The sequence below is a fragment of the Leptopilina heterotoma genome, unplaced genomic scaffold (genome assembly GCF_015476425.1).
Source record: "Leptopilina heterotoma isolate Lh14 unplaced genomic scaffold, ASM1547642v1 Lhet_92, whole genome shotgun sequence".
In the NCBI taxonomy this organism is placed as follows: Eukaryota; Metazoa; Arthropoda; class Insecta; order Hymenoptera; family Figitidae; genus Leptopilina; species Leptopilina heterotoma.
In genome coordinates, this window is record NW_025111199.1 from 127,046 (window position 1) to 151,813 (window position 24,768).

At 26.7% G+C, this 24,768-nt stretch overlaps 2 protein-coding genes across 6 annotated transcripts in view; one reads left to right on the top strand and one right to left on the bottom strand.

Moving 5' to 3' along the window:
- Positions 1-3,681, bottom strand: part of LOC122511972 (GPI mannosyltransferase 2) — a 34,300-nt gene extending 30,619 nt beyond the window's left edge. Inside the window, exon 1 of one of the 5 annotated variants that reach the window (XR_006302574.1) lies at positions 3,344-3,677. The gene's annotated coding sequence lies outside the window, so the exon portion shown is untranslated. Of the gene's footprint in view, positions 1-1,045; positions 1,083-3,152; positions 3,171-3,343 lie in introns of those variants that run through there. The other 4 variants (XR_006302576.1, XR_006302575.1, XM_043627567.1 and 1 more) reach the window with 4 other exon arrangements.
- Positions 3,682-3,983: 302 nt separating this feature from the next.
- LOC122511973 (mitochondrial inner membrane protease ATP23 homolog) lies at positions 3,984-17,134 on the top strand. The gene is made up of 5 exons (XM_043627569.1): positions 3,984-4,368; positions 14,631-14,676; positions 16,183-16,264; positions 16,484-16,708; positions 16,845-17,134. The coding sequence occupies exons 1-5, from the start codon at positions 4,137-4,139 to the stop codon at positions 17,046-17,048; spliced, it is 789 nt and encodes a 262-aa protein (XP_043483504.1). The 5' UTR covers positions 3,984-4,136; the 3' UTR covers positions 17,049-17,134.
- Positions 17,135-24,768: the final 7,634 nt, after the last annotated feature.

Sequence of the window (24,768 nt, forward strand, 5' to 3'; positions counted from 1 at the left end):
TTTTTTTATAAATTTTTCGAACCAATTAAATTATTTTTAATTTTTTAATGAAGTTTCTCAAAAGAATTCAAATATATTCAGAGAATTGAACAAAAATAGTTCTAAGAAATTTAATTGTTTCAAAAAATTTAAATAAAATTCTTTTAAAAATTCTATTATTTAAAAACATGTTGACAAAATTCTTTACAAGATTTAGTTAATAAAATTGCAATTATAATAAAAATTTTCTATACTTACAATTCAAATATTTTTAATACAATTCTTTTTAAAAGAATTCAATTATTTAAAAAAATTGGAATAAAGTTCTTCGCAAGAAATCAATTATTTTTATAAATAATAAAAAAAAAATAATATTTTTCTCCAGAATTCAATTATTTTCAGAAATAAATTTTTTCAAAGGAATTCATTTTTTAAAAAAAATTTTTAATAAAATTTCTTGCAAGAATCCAATTATTTTCTCATCTTAAATTTCTTCATGTTTTATAATAACATTTTCATAAGTTATTGAATTTTAAAAGGTTTGAATTTGAAAATCTTAATTCCTATAGAAAATTGATAATGATTAAATATTTATTTAAAAAAAGAAGTTATTAATGTGTTCAAAAAAATTTACAATTAAAGAAATTCGTAAATAAATGTAATAGAACATTTTTTTTGAGTATCTAATAATTTTTAGAGTGAATCAGAATATTCTTCAAGGTCAGGGAAGAAGTCAAAATTTTGTTTGGAAATCAGGAAAAATTCATGGAAAAACAAAATTAAATTTTTGTGGCAACCCTGATGTAAAAAATACTAAAATCTGTCAGTTTTCTGTCTGCAGAAAATAATTTAAAAGGCATACAATTTAGTGCAAAAATATAACAAAAATTATTGTCATTTGTTAAGAATGTCTAAATTTATTATTATAAATTTTTATAAGCAATTAAAAGATATAAAATAATAAAAAAAATATTATCACAAAGATTATCAGTAAAGCAACCTAATTTTGGGATTTTTATTAACAAATAATGGAAAAAGTGGATTATAAAATTAAGTAAAAACTTACGGAATATTAAGAATTTGTGATAAACTTTCAGTTTTTGTTTAAAGTTTTTTCCATTTTCTAGTCAAATAGAAAATAAATGTAAAATAAAATTGTCACTTTGCCCATTCTACTAAATAATAAAATTCTTTGCAGGATTTCAATTATTTTTAATACAATTTTAAGAAAATTCTTCGAAAAATGTAACTATTTTCAAAAATTTGATTAAAAATCTTCAAAAGAATTCAATTATCAATTATTTTTAATAATTTTTGCAAAAGTTCCTTGAGAATTTTCAAACCCATTTGTTTACATTTCAATTGCACGAAATTTCGATTATTCGGATATTCTTCAATTAAATATTTAGAAAATAAAAATTTGAAATAATTTTAAAGAAAAATTCAATTAAACTTTATCAAAAAAAATTAATTCTACAGAATTATCAGTTAAAAGTATAAAAAATTCAAGTTTACAAAGATTTTAAGTGAAAACATTTTCATAATTCAATTATTTCTAAAAGTTCAAGTTATAATGCTTTTTATATTCAATTATTATCTAAAATCTTAACTGAAATTCGTTTTTAAAAAAATTTTTATTAGAAAATTCTACGAAAATTCAATTATTTAAACACAAAAATAAATAACTTATATGGAATATATAAATTTTTCTCAAAATTGAATTTTCATAAAAAATTTTCAAGAATAATTATTTCATTTTTCGAAGAATTCGATTAAAATATTGTATTAAAAATAATTGATATGAGTTTCATTATATATGAAAATAATTGAATTTCTAAGAAGAATTTCATTTTATAATAAAAATTGAATTATTGCGAAGAAAATAAAAAATTTGTAAATAGTTGAATTCGTGTGAAATTTTTATTATTTATAAAAATAATTTAATGTTTGCTTAGAATTTTATCAAAATTTTTTATAAATAATTGAATTCTTTTCGGGAAATTTTATTAAAATAGTAGATATTAAAAATCATTGAAATGAGGAAAATTTTTGAAAAAAATTTAAATTTTGCCAAGAATTTTATTTAAATTTTTGAAAATAATTGAATTTCGAAGAAGAATTTTATTTTTATTTATAAAGATAATTGACATTTTGACGAGAATTTTCAAAAATTTTTCAAAATAATTAAATTTCCACGAAGAATTTTATTACTTTTGAAAATAATTGAATTTTTGCAATTATTTGTAACTTCATCAAACTTCAATTTTTTTTTACTGTTTTTAACTAAAATTCTTCTATAAATCCATTATTTTTAATAATTAATTAAACATATATTGATAAATTTAACTAATTTCAGAAGAATTTGAATTATTAAATTTTTTCAAAAATCTAAGTTCTTTAAAATGCTAATTAAAATTATTCACAATTGAAATTTTATAAAATTTTTAATTGAAACCGTTTGAAGTTAATTTATTTATGAAAATAATTGTAAACGCCACTCTTTTAAAATTCAATTAATTTTGAAATATTTGAGTAAAATTATTCATTAAATAATTTCTAAGTAATAATTTTATGATAACTCTTCGAGAATTAAGTTGTTTAAAAAGAAATTGTCAGAAATATAAAAAAATTAAAGTTTCTTTTATTAGAATTCGTGGTAATTTTATAGTTTATGAGGAAAACAAAAAAGACATAAAAATTCTGGATTTTTTTTATGGATTCTAAAGAAAAAGTTAGCTCCGGTTAAAAAAAATATGAAAATCCTAATTATTTAAAAGTTGTCTTACATAACTTTAAAATCTTTTCCTTCAATAAAAGTGACATTGCTTTTTGGTTACAAAAAATAATAAATCATATAATTTAAATAGTAAAATTACAAGATTTTTTAAAATTAATTTCGTAAAAAATGGTATTTTTTTGCATTACACTGTAAAAAAAATTTCTTGTATTTTTACTACTCTGAATGTGGGTCCGAATATTACCTACATTCAGAGTAGCAATTTTACTAAATTCCAAGTAACAACTATACTGGTTATGTTTGTTTTCTTACAACTATCTGTAAAATTACAACCGCGGTTGTAATCTTGCCACACTGAATTTAGGTAATATTCAGACCCTCTTTTAGAGTAGTAAAAGTACAAAAATTTGTAAAATTGTTGCTTTAAAAGTATTACGTTTACAGTAGGCGTTGCAAATTCGCTACATTTAAAAGTACCATTCTACAATTTTCTGTAAAATTACAAATCGCAACTGTGAATGAGCAAGAAAAATTTTTTACAGTGTTCGTCTTCGTGGTAACAATAATTATTTTTAGGTTAGAATGATAGTATCATGCGTTTCATATAAAAACAATTTTAATACTTACAATTTCAGGCAGAAATCTCCTTGAATATTGTAATATTGATTAAACGAATCGGCGAATCATAACAGAAACATTGTTGTTCTGCTATTTTAAGTAACAATCGTTTAAAACTTAGTTTTTTGATGTAATAAAATTACTTCGTTCAATACTTAGTTTTTTATGTCAAAGTTCAGTTAATAAGTTTCTTAGTGACAGACTTATAGACGATGAATTGTATTTTAAGAGGTAATTGTTTGAAAATATATTTGTTTAAAAAGAACAATTTATCACGAAAATGACAGTTTATTACTTATTTGTTGATGTTGTCAATCAGATGTTCCAACAGGGTTGGGAACTTAATGAATAACTTTTCACTATTAAGGTACGATCACACGACGTTTGGAAAAACCACTCTCAATTTCTCATCTTTCTCTTTCGCATGAAAGTGGCATGAGTTCGTCTCACTCTACATTTTCTTTCTTTTTCCAAAAACGGAAAGTGTAGAGTGAGACAAACTTATGCCACTGCCATAAGAGAGAGAAAGACGAGAATAATTTTTCCGGGTTTTTCAAAAGTTGTCACTAAACGAATTGTTGAAATGGCTTTAAAAATAGTTCACACTTCAGATGTTCTACTACATTTCTACATCTATTATCTATGATTATTCTTTCTGCTATATACATATATGTGTGTGTACGACGTACGACATATGAAATTTGAGTGTCAGGAGCATGTTCTTATTTATTTACTTATAAAAAAAAATAAAAAATAATAAATAAATGCAATTACTGTCCTAGAAAGAACGGCAAAAACGAAAATGAGTACAGAAAACGCCGCTAATAATAGTGAAAGTACTGACAAGGAGAATATTCCAATACAAAAAGATGAAAATGGAGAAAAAAAATCTTTATGGGGTTATGATTTATATCCTGAGAGAAGAGGTGCAGTATTTAAACCTTCATATTTAAAAGCAATGATTGGTATGGAAGGTAAAGAAAATATACGTCGAATGGAGTGCGAGACAAATGTCTTCAAAGTTTTCAGGACTAGTAAGTTTCTTATTAAAAGTATTCATTTAATTTAAATTATATAATTCTCAATCCAAGAGGGAAATATGAACAAATTTTTGTTACTGCAAAAAAATGGTTTAATATCTAGATTTTCTCCTGTTATCCCTTTTTTTTTAATTTTGTCACCCTTTTCACCTTTTTTTTTTGATAATTTGTTACCTTTTTCCCCTTTTTTGATGATTTGTCCCCTTTTTCACCTGTTTCTAATAAAAAAAAAGTTTTTTTTTTGAAATCTTTTTTCGCAAGAATACAATTATTTTCATAAATAATAATATTCTTCAGAAGAATTCAATTATTTTTATAAATAGGTAGTAATTTTTTTTTTTACAAAAATTCAATTATTTTCAACAAAATTTTAATAAAATTTCACGAAAGAATTCAATTATTTTCTCAAATTTTAATAAATTCATTGAAACAATTCAATTATTTTTTTGAATAATAAAATATTTGCAAAAATTCAAAATTATTTTCAATAAAATTTCACGAAAGAATTCAATTTTATTCTTAATTCGTTATAAAATTTTTCAAAAGAATTCAATTATTTTCAAAATTTTAATAAAATTTCAGGAAAGAATTCAATTTTATTCTTAATTCGTTATAATATTTTTCGAAAAAATTCAAATATTTTCTAAAATTTTAATAAAATCTTTGAAACAATTCAATTATTTTTTTAAGTGGTAAAATTCATCGCAAGAATTAAATTACTTTTAATATATATAATAAAAAATTCTTCTCAGGAATTCATTTGTTTTCAATACAATTTTAATAAACTTCAAAAATCAAATATTTAATTATAATTATTAACAGACACGATTATTTTAAAAAGTTAAAAAAAAAATTCTTTGTTTAATTTAATTATTTTCAAAATTTCCAATTAAAATTATTCAACAAACTACATTATTTTCAACAAAAACTTAAAGAAATTCGTTAAGATAATTTAATTATTTACAGAAACTCTAATAAAATTGATTGAAAGAGTTTAATTTTCTATTAATAATTTTAATAAAATTTTAATAGTAAAATTATTAATAGTAAAATTATTAATTACAATCAATTATTAATAAAATCGGGTATATTTAATAAATTAAAGAAATTTTTTGAAAGAATTCAATTATGTATTGTTGAATAATAAGGAATTAAATTATTTTAGAAAAATGTAATAAAATTCTGGAAAAAATTTAATTCTTTTCAAAAAATTTTAATAAAATTCAATAAATAAATGTTTCATTTAATAAAAATTTTCAATTAAAATTATTAAAGAAAACTCCATTATTCTCAAAAAATAAGAACAAATTCTTCAAAAGAATTTAATTAGGATTTTCAAAAATTTTAATAAAATCCTTAGTAAGAATTCAATTAATTTCATAAATAATAAAATTCTTCGAAAGAATTCAATTATTCTCAAATTTGTTGAAAAAATTCTTTGCAAGAATTCAATGATTTTCAATACATTAATTTTAAAATGGAAAATATTTGAAAAGAAAAATCATTAAAAAAGTTAGGCAACAAAAAAGCAAACAACAACTAACTTCAAACTGCGAATAGATTAGTGAATTTAATTATGTACAAAAAATATTCCTTATTATTTAATTAATTTTATTATTATTATTTAATAATATTATTATTTAATTAATTTTATTATTATTTAATTAATTACTAAAAATAATTGAATTTGTGCGTAGAATTTAGTTAAAAATACTAAAAAAATTGCATTTTTGAGAAGTTACAAATGATTGTAGAAATTCAATTATTTTAAAAAGTAGTCAAATTATTCGCAGAAATTCAATTATGTTCAAAAATTAAAAAAAATTCTCGTCAGAATTTCAAGTATCTTTATAAATAATCAAATTCTTCTCTAAAATTAAATTATTCTTAAAAATTTTATTAAAATTCTTGGCAAAATTTCAATTATTTTCAAAATTTTTTTTTCAATATATACTATTTTAATAAAAATTTTCAAAAGAATTCATATTTAAAAAAAAATTTAATAAAATTCTACGCAAATATCTAACCCATTTAGTCCCAAATGACCGTTTTCTTAGTACTTAAAAGTTCGAGCTTTCCGTTCTACGAGTTACGAATTTTAAAAAATCTGGATATAGGTTTTTTATGGTTTTGAGTGTCCTCTTTCAGAATCTGAGAGAAAATTTCAATTTCAATTTAATAATAGAAAGTTATAAGTGTTTAATTTTAAATCAGATTATTCAATCGAAATCGGTTTGGAAAAAATCCGGAATATCAAAATATAGCGTCCAAAATGTTGTGACTATCAGATAGACATGTTGCCAAAAATTTTTTTTTTCAAATTTCAAAATGGTGCTTCAAAAATGTCCGCCAGAATTTTCAAATTGGGAAAAATAATTTTTAAAAATTTTAACATTATTTTTTTTTTAACTTTTATTCTTCATTTGAATAAAATAATGTTGTTTCAACAAAAAAAAGTTATATGATGTTATTTAACAATATTATAAACAATTTGAAAACTATGGACAAAAGTGGTCGAAATAATTTTTTTGCAGCAATTCTTTTTTTTTGCAGTGAAAATGGATATTGAAAGTAAAAAAATTAATTCAAAATTATTTAACAATGTTTAAGAATGTTATAAACAATTTCATAATGCTTTAAACTCTAATTTAACATTATTTAACAATATTTAAAAATGTTATAAACAATTTTTATGAATAATTTTCATAGAAAACACAGTTCAGGGTGGGAAGAAAAATTTTGCTTTTTTTATTTGCTTTGTTTGTCATTAGAATAGATATGTTAAAGACAAACCTTTGTCTGAAATTATTTAAAAAATTTTATCAATGTTAGGGGCCGTCCATAAACTACGTCACGCCTTAGAGGGGGGGGGGTGGAATTCATTTTTTGTGACGTTCTGTAGAAAAAATGGCGCTAAAGCATGTAAAATTTGTGACGTGGGTAGGGGGGGGGGGTGGAAAAATTATCCAAAATAGTGTGACGTAGTTTATGAACGGCCCCTTATAAACAATTTTGATAAAAAAAAGTTGTTCAGAAAGAAAAAAAATTTTTTTTTTTCACTGCTAACTTTTTCTGACATTAAAGTGGAAACTGATGTGTCAACCATTTTTTCAATATTTATAAACAATTTTTAAAATGTTATAAACAATTGTCTATAAAAATTGTTTATAACATTATTAACAATTTTTAAATAATTTCAGACAAAGGTTTGTCTTTAACATATGTATAAACAAAACAAATAAAGAAAAATAAAATTTTTCTTTCTACTCTGAACTCTTTTTTCGAGACGCATGCTTATTCCCGAAATCTTTTTTGACCAAATAGTTATTTGATATAAAACTACTTAACTTAAAATTCACATAATATGCACATTATTTGACATAAATTTCATTGTACACAAAAACCATTTAACATAAATATCATTTGTCATAAAATTCATTAAACAGAAATATTATGTTACATAAAACTCAGATAACTTAATTCCCATTTGACATAAAAATTATGTAACATAAATTTCTATTGACATAAAAATCATTTAACATAAATTTCTTTTGACATAAAAATCATTTAACATAAATTTCTTTTGACATAAAATTCATTTAACGTAATTCTCATTTGACATAAATATCATTAGACATAAAATTAGCTTGACATAAATTTCATTTGACGTGAATATCATTTAACATAATTATTATTTAACGTAAAAGTAAATTTATATAAGTTTCATTTAGCATAAATTCCATTTAACATAATTCTCATTTGGCATAAAATTTACTTGACATAAATTTCATTTGGTATAAATCCCATTTAACATAATTTTCATTTGACATACAGTTCATTTGACATAAAAGACATTTAACACAATTCTCATTTGTCATAAAAGTCATTCAACAAAATTCTCATTTGACATAAAAATCATTTTACACAAATTACATTTTACATAACAATATCAGCGCGAATTTTAAAAGTAACCAATTAGATATTATCAACAACATTGTGATTCGCCAATTTTGAAATTCGCGTCTATATTTCCATGTCAAATGATCTTTACGTAAAATAAAATCTATGACAACTGAAATTTATGTCAAATGAGAATTATGTGTAATGAGTAGAGGTGTGCAAAAAGCTCGAATAGCCGAGCCGAGCCGGGCCGCAATTTTTTCGAGTCGAGCCGAGCCGAGCCCGAGCCGGGCTCGATGTATCGGGTACCCGAAATTTTCGAGTACCCGAAACATTCGGGTACCCGAATTCACTCGAGTACTCGAATATTTCGGGTACTCGAATGAATTCGGGTACCCGAAATTTTCGAGTACTCGATTTAATTCGAGCTTTTAAATTAAAAAAATTTTTTTTTTTACAAAAAAAAATTTAATTAAAAATTAATGTAGAAAATTTTGGATTTTCTCAAGGGCTCGAATCAAATCGAGTACTCGAAAATTTCGAGTACCCGAAAGTTTCGGGTACCCGAAAAATTCGAGTACCCGAAATTATTCGAGCTTTTTATAAAGCTCGGCTCGGCCCGAGCTCGAACTGAATAGGCTCGGCTCGGCTCGAAAAATGAAAAGCTCGAAAATACCCGCTCGAGCTTCGGGTTTCGAGCTTTTTGCACACCTCTAGTAATGAGTTATCCGTCAAATGAAATGTATATCAAGTGACTTTATGTCAAATGAAAATTATGTTAAATGGGATTTATACCAAATGAAATTTATGTCAAGTAAATTTTATGCCAAATGAGAATTATGTTAAATGGAATTTATGCTAAATGAAATTTATATAAATTAATTTTTCGTTAAATAATAATTATGTTAAATGATATTCACGTCAAATGAAATTTATGTCAATCTAATTTTATGTCTAATGATATTTATGTCAAATGAGAATTACGTTAAATGACATTTATGCCAAATGAAGTTGATGTCAAATGAATTTTATAACAAATAAAATTTACGTTAAATGAATTTTATGTCAAAAGAAATTTATGTTAAATGATTTTTATGTCAATAGAAATTTATGTTATATAATTTTTATGTCAAATGGGAATTAAGTTATCTGAGTTTTATGTAACATAATATTTCTGTTTAAGGGCATTTGAACCTTGATGACGTTTCAGTTTGTGCAAAGCATGTGTGACGTCATCAAGTTTCAAATGCCCTTAATGAATTCTATGACAAATGATATTTATGGTTAATGGTTTTTGTGTGCAATGAAATTTATGTCAAATAATGTGCAAATTATGTGAATTTTAAGATAAGTAGTTTTATATTAAATAACTATTTGGTCAAAAAAGATTTCGGGAATAAGCATGCGTCTCCTTTTTTCTATGAAAACAGTTTATAACAGTTTTAAATATTGCTGAATAATGTTAAATTAATTTTAAACCTTTAGCAAACATTTTGATTACAAGAGAGCATAATATAATTAAAAAATAATTGTTTCTACGATTCTATTTCATGTTTTGCAAATTGATTACATATAACAATTGTTTATAACATTCTTGCACATTGTTAAATAATTTTGAATTAATTTTTTCAATCCATTTTCACTACAAAAAGAAAAGAATTGCTGAAAATAAATCAACAGAGAGGGTTAATTAATGTTTTTGTTATTCTTAAATAATATGCAGAAACAGTAAATAAAATTTTTTATTAATTTTAAAATTCAACACATTTAGAAAAAAAAATTATCAAAAATATTAGGAAGAAAAGCAGAGCAAAGTAATTAAATTCAAACTGCGAATAGATATCTCAAATACTATGGATTATTAATAGTAGAGAGAAGGTTATTTCTTAATGACATAATTATTTAACTCATTAAGTCCGTTGTAGAAACCAGCCATTGTATTTAATAATTTCTTGCCTGTCGTGTTAAAAAAAAATCTGTCCGCGCAAGCGTGGACACATTCTCATCCGCGCTTCGCGCGGGGGCTCGCTTCGCTCGCGGTGATCTGCAATTATTGTGCATTATTATATTGTGTTCTTGTTTCCTATTATATGTTTCATAAAACATTTTTTTTCTTAAAGTTACTACTACTTTAAGGATTACATTCTCATCACATGTTTTTGTTTGCTGATGATTGCGAGATTAAGTGCATTTAAATGTATATTTTTGGTCTTGATGATAAAATTGAGAAGTTATTTTTAATTCTACTAACTCTCTTAGCAGAAACATGATTTGCAGAAGCAGCTAAAATATTCTTAAAGTATTAGTATTATTATAAGTTTCTTGTGTCGTGTAGACCGGAGCGTAATGGCTAAATTTTCACTCTTTGTTGATTTACTCGGACATTTCCTAGAAAAGTTACTCTGGTATCTCAGCTTTCTTTTAAAAAACGAACGTCCCTATATTACTCTCACATTTGTTTCTACAATGAACGTACACTTCGTACACTGAGAAAACTGGAGTATTGGACTAAACATCTGGAGGGACAAATCGTTCATATTTAAGAGTTAGCTATTGGATAACAATCTAAATGTTCAAATACACCATTGACAGATATTCGTGCCATTTCTCTTGGAGGAAAAATGAGTTTATAACAGAAGGACAAATTAACCATCTTGAGAAATCCCTTCCTTATCCGGCGCGAAATGAATAAATATGGCAACCTAACCCCTAAATTAAATACATAAAATGTCAGAAAAATAATTTCGCGCGCATCAGATCGTACACATTTTCTGCGTAACTTTTAACCCTCAGATATAATGGGAGAGAATATACAAGTAGATTTCCATTATCAATTCAAAATTTATTTTAGAAGGACTATTTAACTCTCTCCATAAGCAAAGGAAACATACACTTTTTGAACCTCCGAATTTGACACTCCAGTTTTCTCAGTGTAGGTATCGTAGGTTGCTCTTTATGCATAGCGTGTTGCATTAGCCAACACGCCCTAGGGGTACATGGGAAATATTTTGTAAGTTTTATCAATACAGTAAGTGTGAATCAAAAATCTCAAATTGACCCTCAAAATAAGTTTCAAGCTTAAAACGCGATTTTAGTTTCTTTTTTAAAGTTATTTTAAAAAAATTAGAACGAAAAAATGAAAATTTTGAAAAGTTACTTTCATATGTGAAATACAGTTTTTCTACTATATTTCTTACAATAGTGATTGAATAATAAATAATCAAACTTTGTAGAAACTTGCAGTACATCAAGTTGTGTTTGGAGCGAAATCATTTCGATTTACGATTTTTAAATAAATTACAATTATTCATTACGCCCCTTAGCCATTATGTCCCGTTCCCCCTATACCCTAGTAGAAATTTGTCCTAGTTATTATAAAGGAACTGTCCAGTCGCGCTTAAAATTGTCTAGTTACTTTACAAGCCAACTGGCTAATAACTGGAATGGAGTGTCACGCTTTTTTCATCAAGTTATTATCTAGCCCAACTTTATAAATTCTGGTCAACGGTTCTGTAGAAAAACTAGACAAATTAATTCTTTTAAAATACTGAAAATTTGTTTAATATTAAGATTTACTGTAGTTAACACATTTATTTCATGCAATTAATATAAAATTTCTATTTAGCACCAAAGAAATTCAATAAAAAATATTTTTGGAAAATTTCTGTATCCATTATAATATGTGACGCGACCCGAAGAAAGGTACCTAAGAAGCAAACGAATTATAGGTTGGGTTCGAGTTAGATTTATCTTGATTAAAAGTTCATTTTTAATTATTTGAATTTTAAACCAATATTAATTGAATATTTTGAATATAATGAAAACTTGAAAACCAACAATTTTTAATTAATAATTGATTCTCTTTCTGTATTTTTACTTAAAAAATTTAAAACATAACCTCAAATTTTTTCCTTCTTAGGTACCTTTCCTCAGAGCGTGACACAAATATACATAATAAATGGAATAGAATAAAAAATTATATAATATTTTATAATTTTTAATTAATAAGTTGAATTATTATATAAAAATAATTTAAATAGTAAATTATTACATGTAATTTTCTACATTACCTTTTGATTTTTAATTCAATTAAAAAAAAATTCTAAATTCAAATATCCTAAATATTTACTGTTTTCAAACATCTTTCTTTTTTTAATGCACTATTATTAACAATAACACTGAAACAAATATTTTTTATTAGTATAAACAATTATAATCTATATAAACCTTAAAATGATAACGCAATTTCACCGAAAAAATCTTGGGGGGTAACGGGGAGCGAACCCAGGTCCCGCTGGACTAAAGTCGCACCGCTTAACGCACTCGGCCGTTCAACGCAATGGATACTGAGAATTAATAACAACTGCACATATGTTTCAGTTCAGTGACGTAACTAGAGATTTTAAGCATTGGTATATACTTTTAATATTTTCTATGTAATAAAACATTTTAGATGATTTTTTAATTATTATAACTTTTTAGTAATTTAATTTGCAACGTTAACAATTAATAAATAAATTGATTACTGTAATTAAATTTTTAATTATTTTTATTTTTTTCATGGGCGAATTTCCCTTTTTACGGGTAGGGGAATTCTAGTCAAATTTTTGTTTCACAAAAAAAATAATGTGAAACCCTTAAAATTGCAGATTGAATTTTTACTAGGGGATGGGAGGCTACTTAACCCTTATTGGGACTCGTAACCCTCTAGTAAAGTGGATGGATCAAAAGATAATAATATTTATTAATTAATTTTATTATTTAATATGAATAATTGATTATTAATTAATAATAATAAATTCATTACATTTTTAATTAATAGAAAATTATAATTAAACTAAAATGGAATTTAAAAAATTAATTTTTAACTAATTTTATAATTTTTCTACTTATTATAAATATTTATTAATTAATTTAATTAATTAATATTATTAATTTATTTTATTAATTATTAATATTATTAATTAATTTTATTAATAATTATTAATATTTTTTATTATTAATTAATTTTATTAATTAATATTATTAATTTATAATAATAAATTAATTAAATTTTTAATTAATAACAAATTAAAATGAAAAGTTTTAAAATATTGGAAAGAATAAGAACAAATTTATCTCTAGCAAATAATCAGTCGAGCTGTCTTGTTATTAGACATTATTGCAGTGTCATCGACACGACAAACTTAGAACTATAATTTCTAGGAGTACTTTAAAGTAACATTAAAAAAACTAGACAGAAGTTATGTCTAGCCAATATCAAATTCAACTTGAATCTTTGACGAAGAGCGTTGGTCAGTAACTTTACAGTTATTTACCAGTCCGCCTAGAATCAGCGTCCGTGACAAAAACTGTCCAGTAACTTGAACAATCGAGTGGCTCCATGACAAATTTCTACAGACGTAATCGCCAAACCATGTTTTTTGAATTCAGGGAACCTCAAAACGCAAAGATTTCATATACAATTAGCAAAAGTCAGTTTTCCATCAAATATAATATCTTCTCATGTGATGAGAATATAAAAAACCATTTCCAACAACATAGGACCAAAAATTGAAACGTAAAAAAGGGTCAGACCAGCCCAACTGTGTTAATATCATGAGATTTTATAAAAATAGCGAAAATCAATTTTCGATCAAAACTAATACTTTCTCATGTGATGAGAATGTAAAAATATTTTAAATTAAAAATAACATTTTTTAGTTCTAGATAAACCGTTTGGCTATACCTGACCCAAAAACTTCAAAAATAAACCTGGCCCAAAAACTTGAAAAAAAAAATTCATAACTTTTTTGTTTTTTGTTGTACAAAAAAGTATCTTAAGGAAAAGTTGTTTTTTTGTACAAATTTTAAGGAAAAAATTTAAAAAAAATATTATTTTGAAAATTGTAAAAAATACAAAATTTTGAAAATTTAAAAGTTTTGTATTTTTGTCGTTTTTTGACGAAATGAGCTGTCCAAGGAACTTAGGCTTTATTTTAATGGACTAAAAAAGCACCCCAAATTGCAAGTTGATTCATGAAAATTTATTCGAGTTATCGTCGAGACAAAATTTTCTACAGACAGACAGACAGACAGATCGACAGACAGACACTTCTTTAAAAACCATTTTTTTGGAATCAGGGGGTCATGAAACGTGAAGATTTATCAAAATTAGAAATTTCTCAAAATCGCACAAATCCAAGACTTTCTCATTTTTGATGAGAATGTAATACACTTTTATAAATAGATCCCTTCAAAAAGGCCAAAAATAATAAAATTTAAAAATACCCTCCCACAATTATATATTCTGTAATTTCTCTTTACTTTACCATCATTAATACTTAAATTAAAAAAATTAATTTTGTTTGATTCAGGTCCATTAGTGAAATTAATGGCATCAGCCTTAAAAAGTTCAGGATGGTACGTAAATTTTCATTTTAAAAGTTACAATACATTTTTAATGTTTTGAAGTGATGTTATTGAAGTGTTTTTAACAAAACACTTCAATAGACTGAGAGGTTTAAAAGTGTTTAGAAATTATTGTAGTAATGAGCCGCATTTTTCAAAGAAATTTCCTGCTTTCTTTCAGACACAGAAATCATGGTCTATTTTACACAAAGCCTATTTTAATTGTGTTTTTATTTATTCTATTCGAAAGTTCATCTCCAAAACTAAGTTTCTTTGTGTTGTTTTCCAATTTTCATTGACAAATTTGTGTACAAATATTTTTTTAATACTTTCCCCATTATTTTGTTATTCGAAACTAGAGTTTAAATATTCGTGGATTTTCATAATTTTTATTGAAATTTTTAGTGCAATTTTACTTACTATTTATATCATTTTAAGTTAACAAGTTAGTATTTATGTTAAATTTGCATAAAGAAATAGCATTTTTAGGTTTAAAACTACAAAAATTACTAGTATTTTACGGCGTATTTTAATGGTATTAAGTTTTTAAAAAAAACAAGTTATCGTAGTCTTTACCACTTCGTGCACCCAAATTTAAATAATTATTGAAATATTGAACAAAATGGGAAATAAAATTACTTTATGCATTACCGATGTATTATGGCCACTTAATCTACCTGTATAGGCTCATCCCAATTTCCTTCTTAAAATTTGCTGCAAAAAATTAAAAAATAGGTGAAGTATTATCTAAATGTGGTTCAGAAAGTTTCGTAATTTTAAACCTTACAGAAAAATTACTTCTGCCAATTTCAAGAAAACTGATTGACAGTAATATTAAATTGGAGGATCAGAAATGGACTGATTGTAATTTTTAATATTTTAAATCTAACTCACATTTGAAAATTAAATTAATTTAATATTAAATTGGTTAAAATTGAAAATTAGAAGTTATTAGTACTTGATACATAATTTTTGTTCTATATACTTCGAGTGAGGCTTTTCAAAAATATTTTATTTATTTTATAAAGAGGACAAACGAAAGTTCTGCTGAAAACCCAAAACATGAAGTTTAGATAAAATAACTTTTCATTTATTCATAAAAACAGTAAATTAAATTGCATCTTATCTATACTACTTAAATCTACTTAAAGCAAAGCGTGAACAAAAATATTCTTTATCGAGCATTTTTTCATAAACATTATTTGTTTATAACATCTTAAGGAAAATGTTTTAAAATTTTTTAAAATGTTTCTAAAGTTTCAGCTAATTTAGCAGAAATTAGAAAGATAATTTCTGTAAATTTTGTACGTTTTTCTCTTTCATCCTTTTCATTAATTTATTAAAATGTATAAATTCTGGTTATAGTAGAATTGAAATGTATTTATTTTATAGTTTTTTATGTTGAATTATAAAAGTGTGTCACTCAAGATTTTTTTACCATGAATTTGTAGTTTTAAGTTGTCTGATTACATTAATGTTTTTTTGAATGGAAAATATATAAATCTCTATTTGTTACAGTGAATTTGACATTCGAAGGCACGTTGCCTGTGAAGTTTGTGACTTCAGCGTTAGTGGTGGATATGATCCTGAGCTGAATCAGGTAATTTTCTTTCTTCAAATTATAGACCAACTGAGTCAGTATTTATCGTAAAAGACAAATAATTTAGGTAGCTCATGACATAGATTTTTATAAATATCTAATTATAAATTCGTATACTAATAACAGAAATTCTGTAAACACAAGTAAACTAATTCTGATTGCCATATTTTAAAATCTACTGATAAAAAACTATTAGGTATTTTGATTGTATATTTTCAGATAGTTATATGTCACAATGTTGCTCGAGGAGTAGGAAAGATACAAGGAGTATTGACACATGAAATGATTCATATGTTCGATTATTGTCGCAATGATCTTGATTTCAAAAATATTGATCATCTGGCATGTACAGAAATTCGTGCTGCAAATTTAGCTCACTGCAGTTTTTTAAGTTCTTGCGCAAATGGTACATCGTCCTTTATCAATATCAAACAATCACATCAGGTAATTTTTCTTATCAGAGAATAACATAATTAACACAATTTTTATGAAAATAAAGTTAATGTTAAATCTAGATCAAATTTCATGTAGATATACTAGTGGTAACAAAAATTAAAAAAGTTATATTTAATTTTTATAGGATTGTGTAAAAGATAAAGCAGTTTTGTCTGTATTAGCAGTACGTAAAGTATCTGAAGAAGAGGCACGTGCAGCCGTTGAGCGTGTATTTACGAAATGTTACAATGATCTGGAGCCTATTGGTAGACGAATTAAGAGGAATTCAGTAGATATGCATAAGGCTTATCTTGAAGCACCAATGTATGGTTATGAACATATAAAGTAACTATTACTGTTTATTCAAATGAATTATGTAAATATTTAAATCATGTATAAGTTTTTATTATAAATAAATTACTTTGGAAATTGTTACATATTCGTTATTTGGTACATTCTGTGACGTTTTACAACGAATAAAAAATTGCTTTCTTTAAGTAGGAGGAAATTGAATTTTTTACATTCTCATCACATGAGAAAGTATTTTATTTTAAAATATCAATTTTCTCTTTAGGGGTTGGAACTATGTTTTATTTTTTACAAATTTAATATTTTCTTCAGGAGATCCACATACAGATTTTTGAAAAATGACGTTTTTTACGTAAATTTTTTTTTAAATGCTTATAACTCGGTCAAAAATTAATCAAATTGGACGTTTTTATAATGAAAAGTTTTGTGTTTAAGCGTAGGTTTTAATAAAAATATTTTTAAAATTTTTTAAAATAATTTACGATAAGATTTAAAAATTTTTAAAATAAAATTTCATTTTTAACAATGTATGTATCGATCAATTTTTTTCAAAATTTTTTGTAAGAAACTAGCACTAAATTAACAATTCTTAAGCCTTGTCCGATCGTGGGCAAACGATGGGATCTATTTATTTTGAAATTTTTAATTTTTATATACACAGTGAAAACATTAGGCCTAACTTGTCATTTGACCAAATCACAATTTTACACAGAAAGAAGGTTAAGTTTGGAGAGACTCAGTCTGAAAACACATTTGCTGTGAAAAATTTGTGTGATTTTGTCAAATGGCAAGTTAGTCATTTGGCCACCACTGCGTATATAAAAATTAAAAATTTCAAAATAAATAAATCCCATCGTTTGCCCAACGATTGGACAAGGCTTAAAAATTGTTAATTTAGTGCTAGTTTCTTACAAAAAATTTTGAAAAAATTGATCGATACATACATTGTTAAAAATGAAATTTTATTTTAAAAATTTTTAAATCTTATCGTAAATTATTTAAAAAAATTTTTTTAAATATTTTTTTTAAAAACTACGCGTGAAAACAAAACTTTTCATTATAAAAACGTCCAATTTGATCAATTTTTGACCGAGTTATAAGCATTTTAAGAAAAAATTTACGTAAAAAACGTCATTTTTCAAAAATAAAAAAAAAGATAAAAATTTATTTTGAAACTTTAGAAATATTAACAATGAATAATGCTAGCTTAAAATTAAGTCGAACCCTTATTTAAATTCTAAAACTTGACCATTCTACGCTGTGGTTGCTTCAATCGTTTGTAATTTATTTATGGGCATATCTCTGGAACCTTTAACTTTTTATAAATATGGTAAAAGTGATTGGATTTTGGGTCAATCAATGTATTTTTAAATACCCTATAAGATAGTTACAATAATTTAATAGTTAGACAAAAACGCTTCATGGCAGCGTTTTGCGTTGCGTCGTAATGGGAGAGAAAAAGACACAAATATACGTTTGCTGCATTTTCTCTTATTACAACGCAATGCAAAACGCTGCCAAATCGGGAAAAACCCGGGAATTTGGTTCGACTTCAAAAAACCGGGAAAAACCCGGGAATTTTCTATTTATAGGGTATTTTTTGAATTATGTATATAAAAAATTATAATTTTTTTCAAAGCGTAATATAATAACACGGTCACAGCTCAAATCGTCAAGGGTAAATTGATAGTATGAAGCAGTAGTAAAAATAATAACTTAAATTTTATTTAAAACGACACTGAGAAAAACGGAGCATTGGACTAAACATCTGGAGGGACAAATTGTTGATATTTGAGAGTTAGCTATTGAATAACAATCTAAATGTTCAAATACACCATTGACAGACATTCGTGCCATTTCTCTTGGAGGGAAAATGAGTTTATAACAGAGGGACAAATTAACCATCTTGAGAAATCCCTTCCTTATCCGGCGCGAAATGAATAAATATGGCAACCTAACCCCTAAATTAAATACATAAAATGTCAGAAAAATAATTTCGCGCGCATCAGATCGTACACATTTTCTGCGCAACTTTTAAAGGCCAACGCAGAATAGATTTGTAACCGGAACCGCAATCGTAAGCGTTACTGTAAGAATGAGTTAAAGAAGGATAGGTTTATTGTTTATCCTTCTCTAACTCATTCTTACGGTTACGCTTACGATTGCGGTTCCGGTTACAGATCTATTCTGCGTTGGCCTTAACCCTCAGATATAATGGGAGAGAATATACAAGTACACGGAGAGAAAAATCAAGCGTTTTTAGTATGGAGACTTCCTATGGTAATTTTGTATGAACGCCCTGCTTAAAAGGCGTGTTTTTATACCTCAGTTGCATGAAACATATACTAAAATAGCATAGATCTCTTGCAATCGTAGTATACTGACGCCCCATGCGTTTAAAGGTAGAACTTTTATGCTGATAACGTAGAAATTCATACAAATACAGCAGAAATTTTACGCCTATTGCGCATGTGAATTCTTTTACTAAATAAGGTTAACTGTCCATACTAAAAACGCTTGATTTTTCTCTCCGTGTAGTTATATTTCATTCGATTTGTTCGAAGATATATAACTTGTAGTACCGCGACTTGTCGCTGGATGACGCCACTTAGTGATGCATAACGAGACTCTGTCCTTTCATAAAAGGAAAGAGATGAAACTATAACATTCAATTGTTTTCATTGTATTTTTCGCGAGATTCTCGTTCTCACGAGACGATATTCGCTCGTAATGCATCACTAACGCCACTGTTCAGAGATAGAAAGAGAAAAATTGTCCGGACTACCATGTTCCCTCTCTATCTATCTACGTATATGTTCCTCTTCCTTCATTCGTTTCTTGGCGTTGGTGACGACCACATTCTTTTTTACAACGATGAGTTCAAAGCAGCAGCGTCTAAAAGAAGTGGAGGCGGAGATGAACAGACTTCTCGGAGAGATAGCGGAGGAGGATTCTGGACATCAAGACGATCAGAAAGATGCTGATCTTGAATTCGTAGGTAGGTTAAAGTCAAAAGCTTCTCGCCATGTAGAGCGGAGGTTAGATTTTTCAAACAATATGGCGGAGCCTCAACCCAGAGTTGAGGCCATATGCCTAAAAGTTCTACCTATCTCCAATCTCGAATTGAAGAAGGTGAACAAAAATATTGCTGATCAAATCTACAACAAACAATGTCTAGAGAAATCAACTTTCCCTTTTACAGACGTAATTAACTACGAGAAGCAGATGGAAGTTGAAACACAAAATTCAGATCCGAATGACGATGCCATCCCACACAGCACATGATATTTCTTAAATATTTTCTGAATATTTCACTGAAAGATTGAAATAATTCAGTGCAAAGTTCTAGAAATATTTCTGCAAACAGGAAAATGTCCGCTTATGTGGGAATATTGACGCGAAAGTTGAGAAAATATTTCATTGAAATATTTTGGAAATATTCAACTGAAATGATGCGCACTGGTCGAACTCAGTTTCTATGGCCTGTAGAGCTGCGCAGTAGTTTTTGGCTTACTATATCCTATGGGTTCTAAAATATTTCAGAAAATTCCTATTGGTTTGAGGTGTTTAACAAATTTTTCCATTTTGTGAAATATTTTCACAATATTGCAGAATCTTTATGTGTAATATTGCAGGAATATTTCAATGAAATATTTTCTCAACTTTCGCGTCAATATTCCCACAAAAGCGGACATTTTCCTGTTTGCAGAAATATTTCTAGAACTTTGCACTGAAATATTTCAATCTTTCAGTGAAATATTCAGGAAATATTTAGGAAATATCATGTGCTGTGTGGGATAGATGAGGCTGATTATTTTCTCGGCGATAATCCAGATCAAGTAACCGATGAGATTAATCTAAGAGAGGACATTGCTAAAAGGATGAAACTCTGGATAAAATCCGGTTTGGGAAAAAAAGAAGACCGAGAAAAACTCATTGCAGCAGTTCCAAGAAAAGGTCAAATAAATTTAGAAGCCCCCTTGTTAAATGAAGAAATCGTAGTGGATTTACACCCGAAAGCTCTCGCACGCGATGAAAATTTTCGGGAATACCAAAATTTAACAGGATCGGCATTTAGCTGCATCGTCTTCTGTCTTGTCTATGATATTGAACGATAATGAGATTGAGCTGGACAGAGATTTATTATTACAACTGCTGTCATCCTCTGTGAAACTGAACGCTGATTTATTTTTTTTGCTTTCACAAGCTAGAAAAACTTTCGTCTTGGGAATATATGACGAAAAAATCCAAAAAATACTAAAGAAGTTTGTAAATCCTTTTTTATTCGATTATCGGAAAAGTGATAAATGAAACAATGTTACATTAGTTGTGCAACGTTTCGGTGTCTTGGTTTGACACCATCATCAGGCCACTTTATTAAACAATAAAAATTATTTTTTTTTTTTAAATTTTACAAATAAAAGATTTTTACAAAAAAAAAAAATTAAGTTAATACAAAAATTAATATCTACCTAGTCATTTTACAAAATTAGTTTAAAAAAAATTATTCAAATAAATAATTTTTTGTTATATTTGTTACATTAGTAACACGTCTCAAAAACATAAAAAACGTCAAAAAATTACGAGCGAACAGTTTCACATAAAACACGGACATCTCATACGAGTGACAAAACAAGACTAAAATCTGAAGGAGACAATTTTGCACGTCATATAAACAGCACGTGTGGAGTCAATGAACTCAAATCAAAATAATCGAGATAAGTTCACTCTTTCAGTTTTCTTAATAGAGGAAAATATGTATTGCTTAGAAATTGTATATCTTCTTTCTTATTGATCGTGTTATCGTTAAACTTAATATATAACATTTCAGAAATTAATCGTTTTTTATAATTTGATTCCAAATCTACAATTTTTACTTCATCAAAATTGAAAGAATGATTGAGTGTAGTTTGATGTTCATTAACTACAGATTCAATTTTTTTGTTTTTGTGTTCTTTGATTCTTTTTTCCAAACTACGTTTTGATTCACCGATGTAAGTGGCGGAACAATTATTACAGTTAAATTTGTAAACGATACCAGTTTGGTTCCATTTGTTGGTTGAATCCTTACCTAATTTAACAACTGAAGTTAAAGACTTATTAACCATTGGAATTGACAATAAATTATAATCTTTTAAAATCTTTGACAATTGTGAATAATTATTATTAAATGGAATGCAAATTTTTGGAATACGACTATAGATAAATGATTTATTAAAATTTTGATTATTGTTCAATGTAGATTTTTGTTTAAACAATCTAATTTTTTTATGTTTATTGATAAAGTCCAATGGATAATCATTCTTAAGTAGAATTTGGAACACCTTTTCGATATTACATTTGTGAAAAGATTCATGTGACAATAAGATAGCTCTATCCAACAAATTATAAACAATGTTCTTTTTTTGTTGGATTGGATGACCTGAAAAGTAATTAATAACTCTATTAGAAAATGATGGTTTTTGGAACCAATTAGTAATGAGTTTATCATTGTCTTTAATTAAAGTCATATCGAGAAAATTAATTTGATTATTGATTTCTAATTCATGATTAAATTTTAAATTTTTATTATAAGAGTTAAAAACATTTAATACTAAGTCGACATGATCTCTGTATGGACACTTAATAATATGTCGTCCACATATCTAAAATAGAAAACAGGAATGCAACGGAAGAAAAAAATCATCTATATAATATTAAAGAAGGTTGAGCAGACTGAGCATCCTTTTGGTGATAACCTCAGGGCACTTATTGACACGTCAAAAGCGATGGAAAAAGTGTCTAGAGAATTGAAGCCAAAAACAAGACCTTTTCAACAACAACATCAACAACAACGCTCAGCTTTAAACTGGAGGAGCTCCACCATCAGGAAAGAGGTGGGACGGAGGAGCTACAACTCCAATCAAGCAAGAGCGTCCACCTCAAGGAATTCAGACAAACCAAAATATCCAGCGAAAAAGTACTACAGCCAATCTCAACCGCAGAAAAACAGGCATTAATAAACAATCCGGTAAGTTTTAAAGCAGCAAATTTAATTAAATTCGTTTCACAATGGGAACAAATAAACCAAGATCAATTTATTTTACAAATTATTAAGGGTTATAAACTCAACTTATCACAAAATGTTTTTCAATATGAAGAACCACATTCTTTAAGTCCGAATAAGGACTTAGACACAGCCATAAAAAATCTCCTAGACTCGAATGCTATTGAAAAATGCGATCCCTTATTTGATCAGTTCTTGTCCTCTTATTTTTTAGTTGACAAACCTGACGGGTCATTCAGGTTCATTTTAAACCTTAAAAAATTCAATAAATTTATAAAGAAAGAACATTTTAAAATCGAGGATATAAGAACAGCAATAAATTTGTTAAATAGAAATGACTTCATGTGTAGAATAGATTTAAAAGATGCATACTTAAACGTACCAATTGCATCTTCAGACAAAAAATATCTCAGATTTAGGTATAGAGACCAAATGCATTGGCTCCCTAGTTGCTGCCTGTCCCGCAATAGCCTACGGTTGGCTTTTTTATAAAGATTTAGAGTCATTAAAAAGAGAAGGCCTTCTTCTCTACAATAACAATTATAATAAGAAGGTTAAGTTGTCGATAGAAGCCATGGATGAACTTAGGTGGTGGCAGGAGCAAATTTTGATAAGCAAAAACAAAATCAGGTCTAGTTCCATTGATTTAGAGATTTTCTCCGACGCGTCCTCCACAGGATGGGGAGCAACCTGTGGAAATCAAAAAGTGAGAGGTTTTTGGAATAGTAAAGAAAGAAGTTTGCATATTAATTACTTAGAGATTTTGGCAGCTTTTCTAGCATTAAAGAGCTTTACCTCAAATTCGCGAAACAAACAAATCCTTTTACGAATTGATAATCTCACTGCACTTGCTTATTTAAACAAAATGGGTGGAATTAAACACAAAACTTTACATAGCCTCACTAAAGAAGTTTGGGAATTTTGTATCTATAGAAATAACTGGATATTTGCAGAATACGTGGCCTCAAAATTAAACCCAGCTGATGAGGGATCTAGAATCTCGAATATAGATACTGAGTGGGAGTTATCAAGTGATGCGTTTCAAAAATTAGTTAAAAAGTTTGGTACTCCAACAATAGATCTTTTTGCAAGCCGAATACATAAAAAATGTAACAGATATTGCTCTTGGGATAGGGATCCGGAAGCAATTGCTATTAATGCATTAACAATTAATTGGAAAGAAGAATTCTGGTATGCCTTCCCACCATTCTCCCTAATATCAAAAATTCTGAAAAAAGTAAATGAAGAATTCTCCACAGGAATTTTGGTTGTTCCTTACTGGCAAGGTCAATCATGGTTTCCAGTTTTTGAAAGCATGTTGATTTCTAAAATAATTGAATTTAAACCTTCGTTTAATCTTCTTCTTTCTCCTTGCAGGAAGCTCCAACACCCACTAGCAGCAGACCTTACCCTGGTGTCAGGAATAGTTTCTTCGAGGCGTTCGAGAAAAAGAAACTGGACCACGACACAATAGATATCCTGATGGCATCGATAACAGAAGGTACAAAAAAACAATACAACAGCGCCTTAAGCTATTGGTGGAATTTTTGTTTGTCGGAATCTCTGGATCCTTTTTACGCCGATGAAAATTCAATTTTAAAATGCCTTACGATTAAGTTTTCGGAAGGAGGAGCATATGGAACCCTCAACACACTGCGATCAGCTATTTCCTTAGTTAATGGACGTGATTTTTCGGAAAGCAAACTTTTCAACC